The following is a 21,688-nucleotide window of genomic DNA, read 5'->3' as shown; positions in this document are numbered from 1 at the left end:
TGAATGTAGAATGTATTACAGATGTTCCACATTTTTCCCCTATTGACCCCTTCCCCCCCCACCCCCCCGCCTTTTCCCACACTATTGTCTGTGTCCATTGGTTATGCATATAAGTTCTTTGGTTTATTTCTTCCCACCCCCCAACCCCTTTCCCTTTGAGGTTTGTCAGTCTAGCAGTGAATTTGTACTTCTTAATCCCTTCACCTTTTTCACCCATTCTCCCAACCCCCTCCCATCTGGCAACCAACAAAATGTTGGCTCTATCTATGAGAATGTTTCTGTTCTGCCTATTCATTTTGTTTGTAGATTCCATTGTCAATAGATATGTATTCATTGCCATTTTGTTTGTTCATACATTTTATCTTTTTCTTCAAAAAGACCCTTCCTCATTTCATATAATAACGGTTTGGTGGTGATGAACTCCTTAAACTTCTTCTTGTCTGGGAAAGTCTTTATATGGCCATTGATTCTAAATGACAGCTTTGCAGGATAGAGTAATCTTGGTTGTAGGTTCTTGCTTTCCATCACTCTGAATATTTCTTGCCACTCCCTTCTGGCCTGCAAAGTTTCTTTTGAGAAATCAGCTGAGAGCCTAATGGGAACTCCCTTGTAGGTAACTAGCTGCCTTTCTCTTGCTGCTTTTAAGATTCTCTCTTTGGCCCTGGCCGGTTTGGCTCAGCGTTTGGAGCGTCGGCCTGCGGTACAGAGAGACCCGGGTTCGGTTCCCGCTAAGGGCACGTACCTCGGTTGCAATTTGTTCCCAGCCCTGGTTGGTCGTGCGGGTGGCAGCCACTCGATGTGTCCCTTCACATCGATGTTTCTCTCTCTCTCTCTCTTCCTCTCTCTCCCTCCCTCTCTATCTGAACAAAAAATGGAAAAATGTCCTCAGGTGAGGATAAAAAAAAAAAAAAAAAAAGATTCTCTCTTTGTCTTGAACCTTTTGCATTTTGATGATGATGTGTCTTGGTGTGGGCCTCTTGGGGTTCATCTTGTTTGGGACTCTCTGTGCTTCCTGGACTTGTATGTCTGTTTCCTTCACCAAGTTAGGAAAGTTTTCTGCCATTATTGTTTCAAACAGGTTTTTGATTTCTTGTTCTCGTTCTTCTCCTTCTGGCACCCCCAAGATGCGAATGTTGGCACGCTTGAAGTTGTCCCAGAGGCTCCTTACACTATCCTCATTTTTTTGGATTCTTTTTTCTTTTTGCTGTTCTGATTGGCCGTTTTTTGCTTCCTTATATTCCAAATCGATGGTTTGCTTCTTGGATTTATGTACTCTAGTATTGAAGCTGTGTAAATTATTCTTTATTTCAGTTAATGCCTCCTTTAATTCTGACTGGTCCTTTTTTATGCTCTTGAGGCCCTCACTAAGTTCACTGAGGTTCTCACTGAGTTCATTGAGTATCCTTATAAGCAGTATTTTGAACTCAGCATCTGTTAGGTTGCTTATCTCCATTTTGCTTAGTTCTTTTCTTGGGGTTTTGTTCTGTTCTTTCATTTGGGACCTGTTTCTTTGTCTCCTCATTTTGGTTGCCTCCCTGTGTTTGTTTCTGTGTATTACTTAACGAGTGGTATGGGGCTAGCTGAAACCAGATGCTGCTTGTCTGAAAGAATTTAGGAAAAACCTGAAGCAGGATCCAAGACAGGCCAATCCTATGGTTAAGCAACTGGCAACAGCTTGGGCGGGCTTGAAAGTTGGGTGGGGCGGGGCCTCAGGGAGTCACCAGGGCGGGGCTACCAGTATGAGCCAGGTTGCTGGAGTCCCAGATATGGCGGCTGTCTGCTGCCCCAGGGAAGGGCTCACCAAAGGAACAAAGGCCTCTGACAGCACGTATGTCCCGGAGAAAGCCCCCTCTCCAGCCCCCGCTCCAGTGCCAAACAGCTCAGTTCTTCCCTGTATGTCTCTGGTGCCCCTCGAGCTGCCTCCCCTCCAAGCTTAGAGGGAGAGAGTCCGATAAGTCCGAGCGCGGGCCCTTTAAGGAGCTGCCTGAGGCTCCAGCCGCGTCAGCATCCCTGAGCCTCAGTTCCCGCTGGTTTTTCCAGCCAGAAGTGATGGGGACTCTCTTCCTGGCACTGGAACCCTGAGCGGGGCACCTGGTGTGGGATGGGGACCCCTCAGTCCTCAGGAAGGACCTTCCCAGTCAAAGTATCCTTTTGATTTTTATCTGCCACACTTGGGTGTGGGACCAGCCCGTCCACCGGCCGCTGCCCCTCGTGCCTCCGCCCCTCCTCCCATGTGGCTGCTGCTTTAATTCCGTAGTTGTAGGACTTCCATTCAGCTTGATTTCAGGCGGTTTTGAATTATGGTTGTTCTGTAGTTTAGTTGTAACTTTGATGTGGTTGTGGGAGGACGCTATACCGTGTTTACCTATGCCGCCATCTTGACTGGAAGTACCTATACAAATTTTCAAAGGGCAAAGAGCAAAGATAAATATATACTCATTTGGGTTAAGTAGATTTGTATTAATAGAAATTAATTTGTTTTTAAATCATTAGATCATGTAAGATTTTCTAAGTGATTAAATGGATAACTTACCTATGACTTACATTTTTAAATAGTTAATATTTTAATACTATGTCTTTTGCATAAACAACAGCAAAACATTTATTGAATATTCTGTACTAACTTTAGATTTTTTAAATGTAGATTTCCTTTTTAAAAGCGTTTCATGTAAATGTGTGTAGGTATTTATATCAAAGCATGATGCTTTGGATAGATTTTATCACTTTATAAGCCATTTATCTTTACTCTATTTCCTAGTCAAAGATCTCAACCCATGGGAGCTAAATTACTAAATGAGCAGTTAGTCCCAAGGAAGATCAAAGTTACCACAAAAGCCCTCGATTCAAGAGGGAAACTACTCAAATTACATATCCTTTGAGAATAAATAGGTAGCATATTTGTAAATCATCATATGTGTAAACCATCAGAGTTTTACAAATATAAGTACAGAGTTGGAATAACTTGAAACTTAAATTTTTAAACTTAAATATTGTAGTTTGGGGGTTTTTTTGTACGTGCTCCTAGCCGCTAGGGCCTAGTGGAAACCAAACCCGGGGCTCTCTGGTCCGCAGGCCAGTGGTCCAACCGCTGAGCCAAACTGGCCAGGGCTATTGCAGTTTGGGTTTTTGATGTGTGAGGGATGACTATAAAATTATAATTGATTTTGCTGTGTGACTTACATTGCTAAATTATGAAGTTTAAGGACCCTGATTTAGAAATTAGAACCAAATAGTAGACAGAACATAAGGAATGGTTAGTTCGATACCAAAAGATACTTCTATTAATAAAATAGAAGCTTCTCAGAAATATATTTCTCATAGAAACTTTATCATCAGACATCAAATTTTGTTTTAGATTAGCAGAGCTTAGTTATGATTTAGAATCATACCCCAAAATATTTAGTTAATACAATGTACAAATTATGCTCAATTGTTTATTCACACACACACTCACACATATACATATACATATATACATACATATATACATATATATATACACACACACATATATATATGTATGTGTGTGTGTGTATATATTATATAATCTCCTAGGAGTCTTGGGAGAAGTGAAGAGATAGACTTTCCTTCCCAGAAATTGAATAGAGCTCATTGTCTAACCAGTATTAGGAAAAGGGAAGGACCTATGCTCATATGGGAAAACATGGGTGGGCGGGCAAATGAAAGGGGCAAGAAAGAACAGAGGTGTCTTAGTGTCAGGATAGTTTTGAGGATTTGCATGTCCTTAGCAACTCCCAGGAGTAAGTCTCTATCAGCCATAGATTGACTAAGTCTCCTCATATATTGTTCTAGGCCATCAGGACATCCTGGGGGATAGGAAAGAAAGACTGGTTTTGTTTGGGGTTCTTTTGCTGTTTTCTTTTTTTATATACTTCCTAGCTTTCTTAATTCCAAAATAATCTGTTTATTGCTTATCCTGGATTTTTCTTGGTAGGAATAACACCATTAAAATCAAAATAAATTTGAACAAACATGTTACTCCTTATCCATTTATGTTTTCTGTTCTCAGATTGTTTTGTTGTTGTTGTTGTTCAGATTCTAGTTGTTTGGTTATATTTTTTAAATTTTAAACAAGGATGTGATGTTTTCACTTACAATAAGAGACTTTAAAATGCAACATCAGAAGTCATATATACACAAATGTGAATAATATAAATAATTGGAGTTAGATCTCTTTCTCTTTAAATCTGAGGAGGTTGTTAAAAAACTAAACAGCATTGATTGTCCGGCTGGTGGCTCAGTGGTTGAGCGTCAACCCATGCACCAAGAGGTTGCTGGTTCGATTCCCGGTCAGTACACATGCCCAGGTTGTGGGTTCCGTCCCCAGTCGGGGGCATGCAGGAGGCAGCAGTCGATGTTTTCTCTCATCGATGTTTCTCTCTCTCTATCTCTCTTACTTCCTCTCTCTCTCTAAAATCAATAAAGGAAAAAATAAACAGCATTGATTGCCTAAATTAGGGAATGGGTGCCCAGAGAGATAGAAAAAGGTGATCTGGAAACTATAAATTTCACTGTAAAATAGGCGTTTTGCTTAATGTGGGCTACCTTATCGTCACCTATAGGCAGATTTTAAAAACTATCCATAAGTGTATTTTTTTCTGCTGTTAAGCAGAATTTATCAGAATATCACTATTAAGCCACATGGTGCAAAAGCCAATTTTGCGTCACATGATGTGGAACAAGTATTTGTTTTTTTCTTAACCCCAGATGACTTTTTTTTTTTTATCTTCAGATAGAGTGGGAGGGAGGGAGAGAGAGGGAGAGAAAGGGAGAGAGAGACACACATCAACGTGAGAGGGACACATCGACTGGTTGCCTCCCGCCCAACCCTGACCAGGGCCAGGGACGAACCGCAACCAAGGTACATGCCCTTGGCCAGGATTAAACCCGCAACTCATTGGTCCTTGGGCTGACACTCTGTTGCTGAGCCAAACCAGCCAGGGCGACTTTTTGAAAAATAAAGCAGGAAGCCCATCTTAAGGCTTGGATGGCCAGAGATTGCCTGGGCTTCAGTGAATGCATTGTTTGAGCACTAAATGATATACTTATTTTTAAAAGTATTATACAGAACTCTGGAGAACCTTACAAATATAATGTACTATTTGTTTGTTTGTTTGTCTGTATAATGTACTATTATTAAGATATATAAAGTGTGTATAGATGATTGCTAAATTCAGTATTAGTAAATTAGCATTCCCCATAGATTGGATGTAAGCCACTTACTGCTAAGAGAAAAAAATGTCTTTTCTTATTCCTGACTTCCCAATATTATGTATTGTTTAATTAGGGAAATATTGTTTATTAGTTTGCTTGCAGATACATTATTGATCTTTTTCTGAAGTAAAGCTTGTTTTAAAAGAGGAACTAAAAGTTTAACTCTGGGAAACATTTGAAGGGAGCAACTTTTTCTTCCCCTGTCCCCTTTGTATTCTTGTTACACTAGAAGGCAGCTTCTTCCTATTAAAGAGGTAATGGGTTCAGTGTGCTGCTGTTAATGAGTTAATAGGAAAATTAAACCTAATTAGATTTTAATCACAGGAGCACACAGTGTTTATAGGGATGAAAACAGAGTAATCCCTGTCCTTCATATAAATGTTTGCTTCATTCCAAATTAAGACAGTGAGTTAGAGAAGCTGATCGTCACGTGCATCTTTTGGCCATCTGAATGTCCTCTTAGGATAAGTGCCTATTCAGTACCTTTGCCCATTTTTTTAAATGTTTTTATTGATATTTTAGAGAGGGAGATAGAAACATCTGTGTGAGAGAGAACATTGATTGGCTGCCTCCTGCATGCCCCCATCTGGGGATTGAGCCTGCAGCCTGGGCATGTGGCCTGACCAGAAATCGAACCAGGACCTCACAGTCCATGGGACAACACTCAGTCCACTGAAACACACCAGCCGGGCCCTTTGCCCATTTTTTAATTGGACTGTTTGTCTTCATTTTGTTGAGTTGTATGAGTTCTATATATTTTGGAAATTAACCCCTTATCAGATGTATCATTGGTGAATATGTCCTCCCATACAGTGGATTCCCTTTTCATTTTGTTGATGGTTTCATTTGCTGTGCAGAAGCTTTTTAGTTTGATGTAGTCCTATTTGTTTATTTTTTGTTGTTGTTTCCCTTACCCTAGGAGACATCTTGGCAGAAATATTGCTCCAAGAGATGTCTGAGATTTTACTGCCTATATTTTCTTCTAGGATTTTTATAGTTTCACAACTTACCTTTAAGTCTTTTATACATTTTGAGTTTATTCCTGTGTATGATGTAAGTTGGTGGTCTAGTTTCACTGTTTTGCATATACATGTCCAGTTTTCCCAACACCATTTATTAAAGAGACTGTTTTTACTCTATTGTAATTTCTTGCCTCCTTTGTCAAATATTAATTGACCATATAGGCATGGGTTGATTTCTGGGCTCTCTGTTCTATTCCATTGATCGACATGCCTGTAACTATGCCAGTACCAGGCAGTTTTGTTTACAATGGCCTTGTAGTGTAGTTTGATATCAGGTATTGTGATCCTTCCAATTTTGTTCTTTTCTCAAGATTTCTGAGGCTATTTGTGGTCTTTTTGGGTTCCATATAAATTTTTGGAATATTTGTTCTAGATCTGTGAAATATGCTATTGGTATTTTGATAGGAATTGCATTGAGTCTATAGATTGCTTTGGGTAGTATGGACATTTTAATGATGTTAATTCTTCCAATCGATGAACATGGTATATGCTTCCACGTATTTGTGTCTTCCTCAATTTCTTTTTTAAAATGTCCTATAGTTTTCTGAGTATAGGTCCTTTACCTCCTTGGTTAAATTTCTTTTTAGGTACCTTATATTTTTTGTTGCAATAGTAAATGGGATTGTTTTCTTAGTTTTTCTTTCTGATAGTTCATTGTTGGTTTATAGAAATGCCATAGATTTCTGGACATTAATTTTGTATACTGCTACTTTGCCAACTTCCTTTATTGGTTTTAGTAGCTTTTTGGTGGCATCTTTAACGTTTTCTATGTATAATATCATGACATCTGCTAATAATGACAGTTTTACTTTCTCCTTTCTGATTTGGATGCCTTTTATTTCTTCTTCTTGTCTGATTACTGTGGCTAGAACTTTCAATACTATGTGGAATAGGAGTGGTGAAAACAGACATTCCTGTCTTCTTCCTGTTCTTAAGGGAAATGCTTTTACTTTTTGCTCTTTGAGTATGATGTAGGCTGTGGGTTTGTCATATATGCCCTTCATTATATTGAGGTGTGTTCCCTCTGTTCCCCCTTTGCTGAGGGCTTTTATCATTAATGGGTGCTGAATTTTATCAGATGCTTTTTATGCATTTATTGATATGATCATGTGGTTTTTATTCTTATTTTTGTTTATGTGGTATATCACGTTTATTGATTTGTGGATATTGTACCAATCTTGCATCCCTGGAATAAATCCCACTTGATCATGGTGCATAATCTTTTTTAATATATTGCAGGATCTGTTTTGCTAGTATTTTGTTGAAGATTTTAGCATCTATGTTCATCAGGGATATTGGTTTATAATTTTCTTTCTTTGTAGTGTCTTTATCAGGTTTTGGAATTGGGATAATGCTGGCCTCGTAAAATGAGCTTGGGAGTTTTTCTCTCCTCTTGACGTTTTTGGAATAGTTTGAGAAGGATAGGTGTTAGTTCTTCTTTGAATGTTTGGTGAAATTCACCTGTGAATTTGTCCAGTCCAGGACTTTTATTTGTTGGGAATTTCTTTTTATTACTGCTTCAATTTTACTAGTTGTAATCTCTCTATTCTGATTCTCTGATTCTTCCTGATTCAATTCTGGAAGATTGCATGTTTCTAGGAATGTATTCATTTCTTCCAGATTTTCTAATGTGTTGGCATGTAGTTGTTATTATTTTCTTACAATTCTTTGTATTTCTTTGATGTCAGTTCTTCTCTTTCATTTCTGATTTTATTATTTGGTTCCTTACCTTTTTTCTTGATGAATCTGGTTAAATGTTTGTTAATCTTATTTATCTTTTCAAAGAACCAGTTCTTGGTTTTATTGACCTTTTGTATTTTTTTAAGACTCTATTTTATTTATTTCTTCTCTGATCTTTATTATTTCCTTCCTCCTACTCACTTTCGGCTTTGTTGTTGTTGTTGTTTTCCCCAGTTCTTTTTTTTTTTTTATCCTCACCCGAGGACACTTTTTCATTCTTTGTTCAGATAGAGCAGGAGGGAGAGAGAGAGAGAAACATCGATGTGAAAGGGACACATCGAGTGGCTGCCACCCGCATGACCAACCAGGGCTGGGGACAAACTGCAACCGAGGTACATGCCCTTAGCGGGAACCGAACCCAGGTCTCTCCGGACCGCAGGCCGACGCTTTAACCGCTGAGCCAAACCAGCCAGGGCTCCCCAGTTCTTTTAAGTGTAAATTAGATTGTTCATTTGAGTTTTTTGTTTGCTTGTGTGTTTCCTGAGATAGGCCTGTAATGCTATGAATTTCCCTCTTAGGACAACTTTCATTGTGTTTCATAGATTTTGGGTTGTTGTATTCTCATTTTCACTTGTTTCAGGGTAACTTTTGATTTCTTTCTTGACCTCGTTGTTAACCCATTTATTGTTTAATAACATGTATTTAGCTTCCATGACTTATGTGTTTTTCAGTTTTTCTTATGGTTGATTTCTAATTTAATACCGTTATGGTCAAAGAATATGCTTGATATGATTTCAGTTATTTTAAATTTATTGCGACTCATTTTGTGTTATAATGTCTATCCTAGAAATGTTTTCCACATGTGCTTGAAAAGAATGTATATTCTGTTGCTTTGGGGTGAATTACTCAAGGTATCATTGAAATCCATCTGATCTTGTGTGTCATTTCCTTGTTGATTTTCTGTCTGGAAGATCTATCCATTGATGTTAAAGTCCCCTGCTATGACTTTATTACTGTCAGTCTCTCCCATTATTGCCATCAAGATTTGCTTTATATATTGAGGTGCTCCCATGTTGGGAACATAAATGTTTACCAGAGTTATATCCTCTTGTTGGATTATTATTTTTATCATTAGTAGTGTTCTTCTTTGTCTCTTGCTATAGCCTTTGTTTTAAAGTCTATTTTGTCAGATATAAATATTGCTACCCCAGTTTATTTTTAATTTTTCCACTTGCATGAAATATTTTTTTCCATCCTTTCACTTTCAGGCTATGTGTATCTTTCATTCTGAGGTGGGTCATTGCATATATATGGGCCTTGTTTTCTTATCCATTCAGCTTCCCTGTTTCTTTTGATTGAAGCATTTAAGCCATTTACATTTAAAGTGATTATTGATAGGTACATATTTAAATTTTTTTTCTTTATTGACTTTAGAGAGAGAGGAAGAGGAAGGGAGAGAAAGATAGAAACATCGATGAGAGAGAACATTGATTGGCCCCCTCCTACATGCCCCCCACTGGGGATCAGGCCCACAACCTGGGCATATGTCCTGACTGGGAATTGAACTGGCGACCTCTTGGTATATGAGTTGATGCTCAATCACTGAGCCACACCAATCGAGCAATAGGTACATATTTATTGTCATTTTATACACCTTTTACATCTGCTCCTCCTCTTCCTCCTCCTCCCCCTTCTTCTTAAAGCAGACTCTTTAACATATCTTATAATACTGGTTTGGTGGTAACAAACTCCTTTAGCTTTTTCTTGTCTGGGAAACTCTTTATTTCTCACTTTTAAATGATAGCCTTTCTGGGTAAAATATTCTTGGTTGTAGGTCCTTGCTTTGCATCTCTTTGAATATTTTGTGCCAATCCCTTCTGGTCTTTGTAGCATCTGTTGAGAAATCAGCTGACAGTCTTATGGGGGCTCCCTTGTAGGTAATTAACTTTCTCTTGCTGCTGTTAAAATTCTCTCTTTGTCTTTAACCATTGTTGTTTTAATTATGATGTATCTTTTTTTTTTTTTTTAATCCTCATCCGAGGACATTTTTCCATTTTTTGTACAGACAGAGTAGGAGGGAGAGAGAGGAAGAGAGAGAGAGGGAAACATCGATGTGAAAGGGACACATCGAGTGGCTGCCACCCGCACGACCAACCAGGGCCGGGGACAAACTGCAACCGAAGTACGTGCCCTTAGCGGGAACCGAACCCGGGTCTTTCCGGACCGCAGGTGGACGCTCTAACCGCTGAGCCAAACAGGCCGGGGCAATTATGATGTATCTTGTTGTGGGCCTCTTTGGGTTCATCTTGTTTGGGAGTCTCTTCCTGGACAATGTGTGTTTTTTCTTCACCTGGTTAGGGAAGTTTTCATTCATTATTTCTTCATAAAAGTTCTTGATCCCTTGCTCTCTTTCTTCTTCTGGTGGCCCTGTAATGCAGATGTTGTTACTTTTTTTTTTTTTTTGATGTTGTTACTCTTCATGTTGTCCCTAAGTTCCCTTAATCTGTCCTCATTCTTTTTTCTTTATTTATCCTCACCCAAGGACATTTTCTCATTTTTTGTTCAGATAGAGTGGGAGGAAGAGAGAGGAAGAGAGAGAGAGAGAGAGAAATATCAATGCAAAGGGACACATCAACTGGCTGCTTCCCGTACGATCCAACCAGGGCTGGGGACAAACTGCAACCAAGGCACATGCCCTTAGCAGGAACCGAACCTGGGTCTGGCTGGACCGCAGGCCATCGCTCTAACCACTGAGCAAAACCGGCCAGGACCTCATTCTTTTTTCTTTTTGCTGCTGTGATTGGGTGCTTTGTTCTACTTTGTCTTCCAAATTGCTGATTTGATCCTTTGCTTCTTTTCGTTTCTTCCAGTGTATTCTTGATGTCAGATATGACATTCATCCTTTACCAGTGGTTCTTTTCTTTTTCTATGGTTTTTATGTACTTTTTCATGCTGTTGTAGTTCTCACTAAATTGCTTGAGAATTCTTACAACCATTACTTTGAACTCTGTATCTAATAAATTGCTTGCCTCCATTTTATTTAGCTCTTTTTGAGGGGAGATATCTCCTGTTCTTTCATTTGCGGGTTGTTTCTTTGTTTCCCCATTTTGATTGTGTCTTTGTGTTTGTTTCTATGTATAAGATCGAACTGCTATGACTTCCAGTCTTCATGGGGTGGACTTATGTAGTAGGTGCCCTGTGGAATGCAGTAGTGCAGTCTCCTTGATCTCCTTAGGTGGGTGCTCTAGGAATGCCCCCTGTATGGGTTGTGTGGGCCCTCCTGTTGTGTTTGGGTCTTGATTGTTGGTGGTTCATTCTTGGGTGTGATCGACCCTCTAGCTGGATTGATGACTGTGAGGCTCAACTCCAATCATGGTGTACAGCTGCTGTACAGGTGCTGACAAAACAAAAGAATACAAAACAAAGAATTAAGAAAGAGGAAAAGAATAAGAGAAGAAAAAATGAAAAGAATACAAAGGAATATGAAAAGAAAAAAGAAGAAATAGAATAAGAAAAGGAAAAAAATATATAAAAGAAAAAGGAAAGCCTGGCCATTGTGACTTAGTGGTTGAGCATCAACCCAGGCACCAAGAGGTTGTGGTTCGATTCCCAATCAGGACACATGCCCAGGTTGTGGGCCTGAACCCTAAAGTGGGGCATGCAGGAGGTGGCCAGTTGATGTTCTTTCTCATCAATATTTCCATCTCTCTCTCTCTCTCTCTCTCTCTGTCTCTCTCTAAAATCAATAAAGAAAAAATAATAAATAAAAAAGGGAAGAAAATAATAAAAAAGAAAAGAGTAGAGTTTACCTCAGCAGAGTTTAGTGCTTGCTGTTATCTCCATCTGGATATACTGTTTGTGGAGCTTGTTGGATCCTGCTCCCATGTTGTCTGATGTTGGCCACTTGGTGATTGGTTCTGGGAGGTACTCTGGTGTAAGCCAATGTCTATGCCTGGCCTGGCAGCCTGTTTGAAGCTACAAGCATCCACGGTTTGTGGCTGCCTCTTAGAGCTTGGCTGCACACAGGAAGGACCAAGCTGTGCTCCAAGGGCAGCTTTTACCTGCTCTGGGCCCAGGGGCAGGTCAAATGTCCCAAGGCACCCTGGGATCCACTTCCCCTTGCCTCTGTCTGCCAAATTAGTCACTGAAAAGGCTCAGTCATTGAAAGAGCCTCTGGCAGAATTGGGAGCATGGGGCCATCGGGCCATCGGATCTCCCATGATGGGGAGGTGCTGTTCAGACTTAAGGGAAGCTGGTGGGTGTGATCCCCTGCCCCATAGCCACACGTCTGAATCTGTCCTGGATTTTTCCCTCACCTTTGCAGGGTGGAGCCCCCAGTAATCAGCTGGGTGGGGGCTCTGGAGCCCAGAGGAAGGGTCTGCCAGAAGCCAGGAGAATGTTTCTATTGGATCTCCGGTGATGGGAAAGTGCCAGTTAGGTTCACGGGAAAATGGGGGGAATGGCCCTATCCCAAAGCTAGTCACTGACACCCCCTGAGTGTTCCCAGACTATTATGCTCTGACTCCTCTGTAAGGCTTAAGATCTGCAGGTTGGGGCCAGAGGGATTTCAGAGAGTGGGGTAATTGCTTTTTCCCAGGCGGATGCCACTTGGAGGGGATTGCCCTGCCCAAGAAAGATGGTGACTGTGGTATCAGAGGAGTACTCAGTACAGGGATCCTGGAGGCTGTTCCCTCATGTTTCTCTCCAAAGCCACAGACTCCAGACTCTCCTCAGGTGACTCCAGTCCACACTGCTGTCCCTCCACTGGAGCCCAGGGAGAATGGCTGCAAAGGAAATTTTGTGTGTTGGCCCTTCAAGAGGGTGCTTTTGTTTCCAGCATGCTCCACCTCTCCTTGGTAGACTGAAGTCCCACACTTTCCACAGCCAGGCACTATGCAGGCACCTCTTCTTGGCCCTGGCGCTCAGGGCTAGGGAGCCTCTCTGGGAACCTCCTACTGCTGAGATATGCCTCCATAACCTTGGCCACAGCCCCGTAGGAACGGTGCCAGCCCCTTTTGTGTCTGCCCTTCCTGCCAGTCTTGAGATGGCTTCTTTTGCCAGTCCCTGGTTATAAGACTCCTCTTTAGCCCTGGCCAGTTTGGTTTGGTGGTTGGAGTGTTGGCCTATGAACCAAAGAGTCAAGGGTTCGATTCTAGTCAAGGGCCCGTACCTCAGTTGAAGTTCAGTCCCAGCCCTGGTTGGGGTTGTACAGAAGGCAGCCAATCAATGTGTCTTCTAGCATCGATGTTTTCTGTCTCTTTTTCTCCCTCCACTCCATCTGAAGATAAATGGAGGAATATCCTCGGGTGAGGATTTAAAAAACAAACAAACTCATCTTCAGATAGTTTTTGGTTGATAATTCAGGTAATTGTTCCCCAATTTAGTTGTGTTTCCAGTTTTGTTCTGAGAGGAGATAAGAACAAGATCCACCTACTCCATTGCCAACGTGAAAACAATGAAAATGAAACATTTTAGTGTGACACCATTCAGGATGCCAGGGGCATTAAATAAGTGGATTGAGGCTGACTCTATTATGGATTGAATTCTGTATTTTTGTTATGAAGTTGAAGATTTGAAAGGTGAATCATCATTTCAAATAAGATAAAAATTTCCATCCTCTAGCTAGAGGATATGCTTGATTTCTTCTCAAATATTTATCAGAAGTTAAACCTGAAATAAATTTTTTACTATTGATATGGTAAAGAAACAAAACTATAACAGATAAATCCAATTTACTAACTTGTTTCCAATATATGAACCTGGACATAATATGACTTGGAGAACTAGAATAAGCTTGGAAATGAAGAGCTCTCCCCACCTCATTGGCCTTCTGGGGGTTCATTCTGTCTTTTTCACTTACAGGTCTCTTTAAGGTCAAGCCTAATATAGTGACTACCTTTGGTCCTCAAAATTAACTTTTTGTTTTCTAATTTAATTTCATTTTGTTAGAAATATTATGTCAGAATTCTTAGAGTTTATATTTTAATTGAATAATAGTTAAGAATAATTCACTGATGATCACTATTAAGAATTTAATTGAATCTGAGATGCATAAGGGCAAGCTTTGGTCTAATCTTTCATTTAATATAAGATCATATATACACATGTGTGTGTATGTGTATATATGTATACACACAGAAACTCTCTGAGAGATTGACATTATATAAATATAGACCTTCGGCAGGATCCTGTTCAGTCCTTTTTTTCCTTTGGAGGTTGAGTTCATTGTAGCACAGCTTATAGAAATGGCTTTTTATAAATGGTCCTAAGCTCTCAGTTTTTCTCCTGAGTTCCAACTCCTTATTTAACTTCTTTTCCCACCCGGATACCCTGTTGCTTCTTCAAACCTATCATTTCTAAAACGGAACTCATTTTTCTTCATCCAGATTTGCTTCTCCTGGCTTTCCAGTTGGGGTTTATGTTGACATCATTCTGTGCACACCCAGAATGAAAAATTTTGGAGTTTTTTTTACTTCCACTTTTTAATTTTATCCTACCTCTCAAATTCACCTGCCAGTGCCTATGAAAGGTACATCTGCAATGTTTGTGTCTAGTTCTTTTTTTAAAAAAAATCTAAATTCCATAGCCTGTCTCAGGCTTTATTACTTCTTACCTGGAGTATAATTGCTTATTAATTATTCCCTTTATTTTCCCACTATCATTTATTTTACTGCTATATTTCTCTTTCTAAAGCATGGTACCTTCCTTTTTCCTTTAACTGCTTTTGTTTTTCTTTTTCTCTCTTTCTTTTGTTTATAAACATTAGTGGGACAGTTGGCAAAATTTTAGTGAAGTAGTTAGATTGTAGATTAGATAACAGTATTATATCAGTGTTAATTTCCTGATTTTGAACATTGCCCTATGGTTATATAAGAGATTGTTCTTGTATTTAGAAAATAAAAATGTAAGTATTTAAGGGACACAATATCTTTCTCTCAAAAGTGGAGGATAATCATATATATGTAAATATATATAAAACAGGAAAAAAATATATGTACAGAGAAAAAGAAGAAGATAAAGCATATATGGGAAATACTCATATTTGGAGAATCTGTAACTTTTCTCTGAGTCTGAAATTATTTCAAAATAAAAAGTTTTAAGTCCTTAGACAGGGGAGTTCTCTGCACCTTCCCACAATTTTGCTGTGAACCTTAAACTGATTTAAAAAAATACAAGACAATTAAGAAAAGGTCATTAGACTCATGGAAAGCATCAGAGGGACTATCTTAAGCAAATATACCATTGTCATTGTCATGTCTTGCCTACTGGACAGTTTACTTCAGTTCATTCAGCAAGAATTTGTATCTCAAAGGATGTAATAGGAATAAAGATATAAAACATTTAATGTCTGAACAATACTATCTCGTTGTTTATATCCTCAAGTGTCATGTTGGTTTGCTGTAGCTTTGACTATCACAGGGAGAAGGCTTGAGAGGAAAGGGAACCGGGTTCAGTTACCCTGACTGTGAAGGGAAGCAGTGGCTTGGGTGCTGAGTCCTTGGCATCTCCCTTTCTATGCACACGCTAGTCACTCAGAGTTCTCTCCTGGGTGATCCTACAGCTGCTACCTTTGTCAGAGCCTTGGTACATCCCTGTATTAAAGCGGCTAAGTTTGTCTCTGAGTTGCTGAATTCTATTTTCAGATAACTGAGTGGAGATTTTTTCAAACCTTTCTAGTGAATCCAGGGGAAGCTATAAATATTATGTTAGTATGTTGAGGATAGGGCCTGAACATCTTATTTCAGGACAATGGCTCAAAGCAAATTTTCTGGGAACTGAATGCTGGGAGAAATTCTCACATGTTAAATTGGACTGTATCTGTTCTTGTCTGTACATCTATTTTTGGTGGCAAGCAGTTTCTGTGTTTCTGAGTTATTCTTGTTACACTAACGCTGGTGGTGTCAGTTAACAATGCCCATGGTATTGATGGCTGTCAATAGATGGCACCTCATAAAGGTTTATGTTGGCAAGTTACTTTCAAAGTTTAATTCAGTTCATCAAACTTGAGTTCCCATGAAGGAGCCAGGCACTGATTTACACATTGGGTATGCAAAGATGAGTATAGCAAGGTCCGATAGAGGAAACCGACATGTAAGAAAGTAAATAGAACACATAGGAGTAAACATAAATACAAAGAATAGAGTTGGCACTGAGAAGGAATTATTAACCGTGTAAAAAGGAAGAGAAAGCCCTGGCTGGTTTGGCTCAGCGGTTAGAGCGTGGGCCCAGGGACCAATGAGTTGCAGGTTCGATTCTGGTCGAGGGCACATACCTTGGTTGCAGTTCATCCCCCACCCTGGTTGGGGTTGTGCGGGAGGCAGCCACTCGATGGGTCCCTTTCACATCAGTGTTTCTCTCTCTCTCTTTCTCTCTCTCTCCCTCCCATTCTGTCTGAACAAAAATGGAAAAATGTCCTCAGGTGAGGATAAAAAAAAGAAGGAAGAGAAGGCCAAAGGAGACTAGGACTAAGAAGTAAAAGCCACATCCAGAATAGTGGTATTAGCATGTTTATTTATATGCAATATGGAGGTGAATAGCAACAAAAAAACAAAAACAAAAAAAACGTTTTCTGGGAAACAGGTATCTGAGGAGGGAAAAAAAATAGGGCTATTATATTTTTCACTGTGAACCTTATAGTTTTGAAAACTATGTGCATGTTGTTACTTGGTTTAAAAAATTTTTTTTTGGTGTTAAATTCTATTTACTCTTAGGCCGTTTCAAGTGATACCTTTTTCATGTGTCCTGTGCCATACATAGGCATGCACACCCCTTCATTTAATTAAACAGAAATTCTTTCAACTTCTTACGCTACATTACCATATTCCAGTTTTAGATTATTTGTTTACTTTTTGTGTCCCACTGCTAGATTATGATGTTTTTGAAAGTAGGAACAATTTACCTTAAAACCTTCAGTGTTTATTAGCAGAATTCAATTGAGGGGTTAGCCGTGTTGTTAGTTAAATCACATTTTGGAGTCTTTGTAGTTTGGAAAGTCAAATGTTCTTACTTGAATTTATAGAGGTGCCAGCTGCTAAGCATTATTATATATATATTTGTGAAAATGTAATATATCTAGTGCTTTGAAATCAGATTCAGTGGATTTTGGTAGAATACTCTGTATTTAAGAGTTCATTCTGGATTACAAATAATAAGAATTTTTATTTCTTGAAAATTAGGAGCTAGTTTCTCATTTGGATAGCTATTGAAATTGGAACGATTTATTTATGTTGTTTATTGTGTTTTTTTATAGCCCAGAGAACTCCTTTTATTTAATTCTAAGAGGACCGGTATTCAGTGCATTTGATACTTTGCCATATTAGGGGATGATTAGTCATTTTAATATTTTAATCCCACGGTGACCAAAAAATCAGTAGATTGCTTTGAAGGAAGCATTTGGTCTGCCCTGCTGGCTGTTTCCTAAGGCAAGAGAATGTCCAAACTATTCTAGGCATTTGGTGGGGTAGGATTTCTGTTAAAACACAGCCCCACTTCCACATTCTCCCCCATTTAAAGTCATAGATACTTCTGCAATTTTATATTCAAGAGTTCACTTGGTAAACCCAAACAGACTTCCTCTGTTTAATTCAGTCTTACTTTTCTCCTTATAAAGATGTTTTAAATAGTATTTTAAGATGTTCTTTAGCCCTACAGCTCTTGCTAAATTATCCTTAGGTTGATAAGGTCTCATTTTATATTTACAGAAATAGTATACTTTTAGAGATCAAGAAAGGAATGCAAGTAATTCCCTGAACCATTTGGCTGCTACTCAGTGTGGTAGTGGTGAATAGCCTAAAAAGTGCTACTTATATGACAGAACTGTGTTAAGACATATTAAATGGCCCTGGCTGGTTTGTTTCAGTGGTTAGAGCGTCAGCCTGCAGTCCAGAGAGACCCAGGTTTGGTTCCCTCTAGGGGTGCGTGCGTACCTTGGTTGCAGTTTGTCCCCAACCCTGGATGGTCGTGCGGGTGGCAGCCACTCGATGTGTCCCTTTCACGTTGATGTTTCTCTCTCTCTCTCTTCCTCTCTCTCCCTTCCACTCTATCTGAACAAAAAATGGAGAAATGTCCTCGGGTGAGAATTTAAAAAAAAGACAGATGATCTAAAAGTAAAAAATTAATGTGTAATTCCATTTACTTAAAAAATAAAATCTGATTTTTAAATTAAAATTTTTAATTTTAAAACATTTCTATTTTCCTAAAAATCTAAATATTTAAGGGCATTTAATTTGGAGAAAATAAAACAAATGACTAAATTTCCTGAGTAATTAAATTTCCTGTGTATTTCTGGGCACCCCCCTTGTGCCAAAACTAAGAATTGCAGGGCTTTATTCTGTTTGGACTCTGCCCTACATGTACATTGTTCAGGGGCCATCCAGAGATTTGAGTGGGGTTTAGACATAAAGTCTTGGCTCCCACTCTGTTTACTTCTTTCTGGGATTCCTCATTTTCCAACTGCTGTGGTCGCCCATTTCTGCCCTCTGATTCTTCAACCAGTAAGATGACTTTTTAAAATATAATCTTTAGCTTCCTTGCTAACTGGGAATAATTCTTTGATAAAAAGCTGTAAAAAAAAAAAAAAAAAATGCCCTGGCCAGTTTGGCTCAGCGGTTAGAGCGTCGGCCTGTGGACCAGAGAGTCCCAGGCTCAGTTCCCGCTAAGGGCGTGTACTCGGTTGCAGTTTGTCCTTTGCCCAGGTTGGGCTTGTGTGGGTGGCAACCACTCTCTCTCACATCAATGTTTCTCTCTATCTCCCTTCCTTTCTCTCTCCGTCCCGCTCTATCTGAAGATAAATGCAAAAGTGTCCTCAGGTGAGGATTAAAAAAAAAAAAGGCTGTAAAAAATGGAAATCTAACCAAGTGCTATTCCTGCCTATCAAGTGTTGACTCTCCTCTAATATCTGCCTGCTTTTAGTCACTCTGGTACCTTCCACTAATTACTTTTTTGTGTTTTGTCCAGAATTTATAACTGTTACCTGCAAACTGTTCTGCATTTATAAGAAGCAGAACCCCTCCTGTTTTATTTTAATGAATAGTAAAAGTCACAGGGAAAGTTATAGCTAAGTCTCAAATTTTAATAGGTGAAACAATAGTTTACTTTTCTGCCTTATACTTTTTTTTTTAAATTCCTCACCTGAGGATATTTTTCTACTTATTATCAGATAGAATGGGAGGGAGGGAGAGAGAGAAAGATAGAGAAAAACATTGACATGATTACATTTCATATAATACTGGTTTGGTGGTGATGCTAAATGATAGCTTTGCAGGATAAAGTAATCTTGGTTATAGGTTGTTGCTTTTCATCACCTTGAATATCTCTTGCCACTCCTTTTTGGCCTGCAAAGTTTCTTTTGGGAAATCAGCTGACAGTCTTATGGGAGCTCTGTTGTAGGTAGCAAACTGCTTTTAAGATACTCTCTTTGTCTTTAACCTTTGGTATTTTGATGATGGTGTGTCTTGGTGTGGACCTCTTTGGGTTCATCTTGTTTGGGACTCTCTGTGCTTCCTGGACTTGTATGTTTGTTTCCTTCACCTAGGGAAGTTTCCTGTCATTATTTTTTCAAATAGGTGTTCAATCTCTTGCTGTCTCTCTTCTCCTTCAGGCACCCCTATGATGTGAATGTTGGCATGCTTGAAGTTGTCCCAGAGGCTCCTTACACTCTCCTCATTTTTTTTGGATTCTTTTTTCTTTTTGCTGTTCTGATTGGGTGTTTTTTGCTTCCTTATATTTCAAATTGAGGGCTTGCTTCTTGGCTTTATTTACTCTGCTATTTATTCCCTGTAAATTATTTTTTATTTCAGTTAGTACATCCTTCATTTCTGGGGGGGGGTTTTGTTTTGTTTTGTTTTTTAATTTTTTATTTTTTATATTGTTGATGTTCTCACTGAGTTCCTTGGAGGTCTCACTAAGTTCCTTGAGCAACCTTATAACCAGTGTTTGGAACTCTGCATCTGTTAGATTGCTTCTCTCCATTTTGTTTAGTTCTTTTCCTGGAGTTCTGTTCTTTTCTTTCATTTGGGACATGTTTCTTTGTCTCCTCATTTTGGCTGCTTCCCTGTAATTGTTTCTATGTATTAGGTAGAGTTGCTATGTCTCCTAGGCTTCGTAGGGTGGCCTATTGTTGTAGGTGTTCTATAGGATCCAGTGGCACAGCCTCCCTGATCACCCTAGCTGGGTTCTTGAGGTGCACCTCTAGTGTGGACTGTACACCCTTCTGTTGTAATTGAGTCTTGATTGCTGGTGGCACGTCAGTGGGAGGGATTTACTCAGGCTGATCAGCTGCAAGGACTGGCTGTGCCCACTGACCACTGGCCTCTGACTACCTTGGAGGATCAGCTGTGTAGGGTCCATCACACAGAGCAAGACTTACTTCAGCAGAGCTCTGGTACCCACTGAGTCTGCTCATTGTGTGTCACTTGGGGAGGTGGTTGGGTGGAAGTGTTTTGATGTGGTCTGAAGCTGTCCACTGGGTGTGCTAGCTCTGGGGCAAGGTCAGCCACTGCCTGTGTTCTATCCGGGGTCACCAAGCATAAGCTACAAAGTGATCTGCCGATGGCTGTTTCTTGTGCTGGGCTTGGAGGTACCCAGGATAAGCCAAGTTGTGAACCAAGGCTGGCTGCTTCTAGTCCCAGGCCTGGGGCCACTTAATGAGAGGTATGGGGCTCGCTGAGACCAGATGCTGCTTGTTTGAGAGAGATTAGGAAACCCTGAAGCAAGATCCAAGACAGGCCAATCCTATGGTAAAGCCATTGGAAACAGCTTGGGTGGGCCGGAAAGTTGGGTGGGGCAGTGCCTCAGGGAATCACCAGGGTGGAGCAAACAGTGTGAGCCATGTTGCTGGAGTCCCAGATATGGTGGAGTCTGCCGCCCTGGGCAAGGGCTCACCAAAGGAACCTCCGCCAACAGGTCTTTCTGAGAGAAAGCTGCCTTTCCAGCTCTCGTCCAGAGGCGAAACAGCTCAGTTCTTCCCTCTGTGTCTCTGGTGCCTTTCCGAGAGCTAAGAGCGGTGGTTCTCAACTTTCCTGATGCTGGGACCTTTAATACAGTTCCTCATGTTGTACATGGGAGGACCCGAGGTGTCTCGGTTCCTAAGACCATCGGAAATATGTTTTCCAATGGTCTTAGGCAACCCCTGTGAAAGGGTCTTTCGACCCCAAAAGGGGTTGCAACCCACAGGTGTCTGAGTAAGTCCATACACGAGCCCTTTAAGAGGAACTGCCTGGGGCTCCAGCAGCCTCGGACCTCCTCTGCCTCAGTTCCCTCTCAGTTTTCCAGCCTGAAGGTATGGGGACTTCTCTTCCTGGTACTGGAAGGTTAAACATTTTTCCCAAGGTCACACAGCTGGCAAGTGGCAGAGCCAGAATTCAACCCCAGGCAGTCTGTTCCAGAGTCAGCACTCATAAACATTATGCCACACTACCTTTTGGGATTGTTTAAATTGTGCCTAAAAAGCAGACTCCACATGTAACAAAAAACAAAAACCCCACTGTTTGTGGAAGGGAATCTCAGCCAGGAAGTCCCACTTACTCATTTGCGGAGGCATATGGGAACGTGAGAGCATGCAGAGGTAAAATGTTTAGTATGAAAGAGATCTTTCAATTACTTAGGAGAATAGGCATGAAAGGGTTAAGAAATACTAGCCTATGGGATGATTTTATGTAGTGTAAGCATTTCCAGTATTTTTTTTCTGTTTTTAAAAGTGATGACATTCTTTAATCCATCTCTTTGTTAGCTCTTTCAGAGCAATGGAAAAT

General features: G+C 40.0%; 1 protein-coding gene across 3 annotated transcripts in view; it reads left to right on the top strand.

The window, feature by feature from the left end:
• The window catches only part of LPGAT1 (lysophosphatidylglycerol acyltransferase 1), a 78,644-nt gene that overhangs the window by 44,031 nt on the left and 12,925 nt on the right, over positions 1-21,688 (top strand). Inside the window, exon 6 of one of the 3 annotated variants that reach the window (XM_036272847.1) lies at positions 2,759-2,894. The exons of the other annotated variants lie outside the window; for them this stretch is intronic. Coding sequence (XP_036128740.1) covers positions 2,759-2,879 — 121 coding nt within the window. The 3' untranslated portion in view covers positions 2,880-2,894. Of the gene's footprint in view, positions 1-2,758; positions 2,895-21,688 lie in introns of those variants that run through there. 3 annotated transcript variants of the gene reach the window in all.

Source organism: Molossus molossus, unplaced genomic scaffold, assembly GCF_014108415.1.
Source record: "Molossus molossus isolate mMolMol1 unplaced genomic scaffold, mMolMol1.p scaffold_m16_p_20, whole genome shotgun sequence".
Classification (NCBI taxonomy): Eukaryota; Metazoa; Chordata; class Mammalia; order Chiroptera; family Molossidae; genus Molossus; species Molossus molossus.
This window is presented reverse-complemented; position numbering and strand designations above follow the sequence as displayed.